This window comes from Formica exsecta, unplaced genomic scaffold (genome assembly GCF_003651465.1).
Source record: "Formica exsecta isolate Colony F162 unplaced genomic scaffold, ASM365146v1 C16374145, whole genome shotgun sequence".
In the NCBI taxonomy this organism is placed as follows: Eukaryota; Metazoa; Arthropoda; class Insecta; order Hymenoptera; family Formicidae; genus Formica; species Formica exsecta.
In genome coordinates, this window is record NW_021847510.1 from 1 (window position 1) to 1,005 (window position 1,005).

The 1,005-nt window shown below is 34.4% G+C and overlaps 1 protein-coding gene across 1 annotated transcript; it reads left to right on the top strand.

Moving 5' to 3' along the window:
* Nucleotides 1-3: 3 nt before the first annotated feature.
* On the top strand, nt 4-901 carry LOC115237932 (V-type proton ATPase catalytic subunit A-like; the record flags this gene model as incomplete). The annotated part of the gene is made up of 3 exons (XM_029811366.1): nt 4-245; nt 354-543; nt 656-901. Coding segments are annotated over 3 exons (525 nt in total), but the record flags the coding sequence as incomplete, so codon positions are not given.
* Nucleotides 902-1,005: the final 104 nt, after the last annotated feature.

The window sequence follows — 1,005 nt, forward strand, 5'->3', positions numbered from 1 at the left end:
AAACACTTCCCGTCTATCAATTGGCTCATATCATACAGCAAGTATATGCGAGCATTGGACGATTTCTATGATAAGAACTTCCCGGAATTCGTCCCGCTGAGAACGAAAGTGAAGGAAATCTTGCAAGAAGAAGAGGACCTGTCAGAAATCGTTCAGTTAGTAGGCAAGGCTTCACTCGCCGAAACAGATAAAATCACGCTCGAGGTAGCAAAATTGCTAAAGGACGATTTCTTGCAACAAAACAGGTACAGCATATCATTTCTTAATATTTTCTTAAATCTTAATTTTATGTAAATAGTTAAATACACATTGGTCGAAAAAATTTTCTAATTTTTTTTTTAATTTTTCTATAGCTATTCGCCGTACGATCGTTTTTGTCCATTCTATAAAACCGTGGGGATGTTACGAAATATGATTGCTTTCTACGATATGGCGAGACACGCGGTCGAATCAACGGCCCAATCGGATAATAAAATCACGTGGAATGTCATTAGGGACAGTATGGGCAATATTCTTTATCAATTGAGCTCTATGAAGTTCAAGGTGGGTAACTTTCAATACTTCTGTGTTAATATAAATCTGACTGATTTCTTATAACTCTATATAACTTTAACATTATTTTTCCTTCTTATAAAAATGTGCTTTAAATTTTTAGGATCCTGTTAAGGATGGCGAAGCAAAGATCAGGTCGGATTTTGATCAATTACATGAAGACATACAACAGGCATTCAGGAATTTAGAAGATTAAATTTCTAACTTGTAACTTGTTAAAAGCAATTTTAAGATATTAATCGTTCTGTATCTTGGCCCTAACATTTAAGGATGTCCCAGTCTAGCTCGTGAATTGGAAATAATTTACCGAAAATATGCTACATAGGCTACAAAAACAGCACGTTATCGATTATATAACATATTATTTACCATTATCCTTGAAAGCCAATGAATTGTAAATAGAGAAGTTGCATTGAAACTTCTGATACTACCTTGCAGTGAAATATCGTTCGA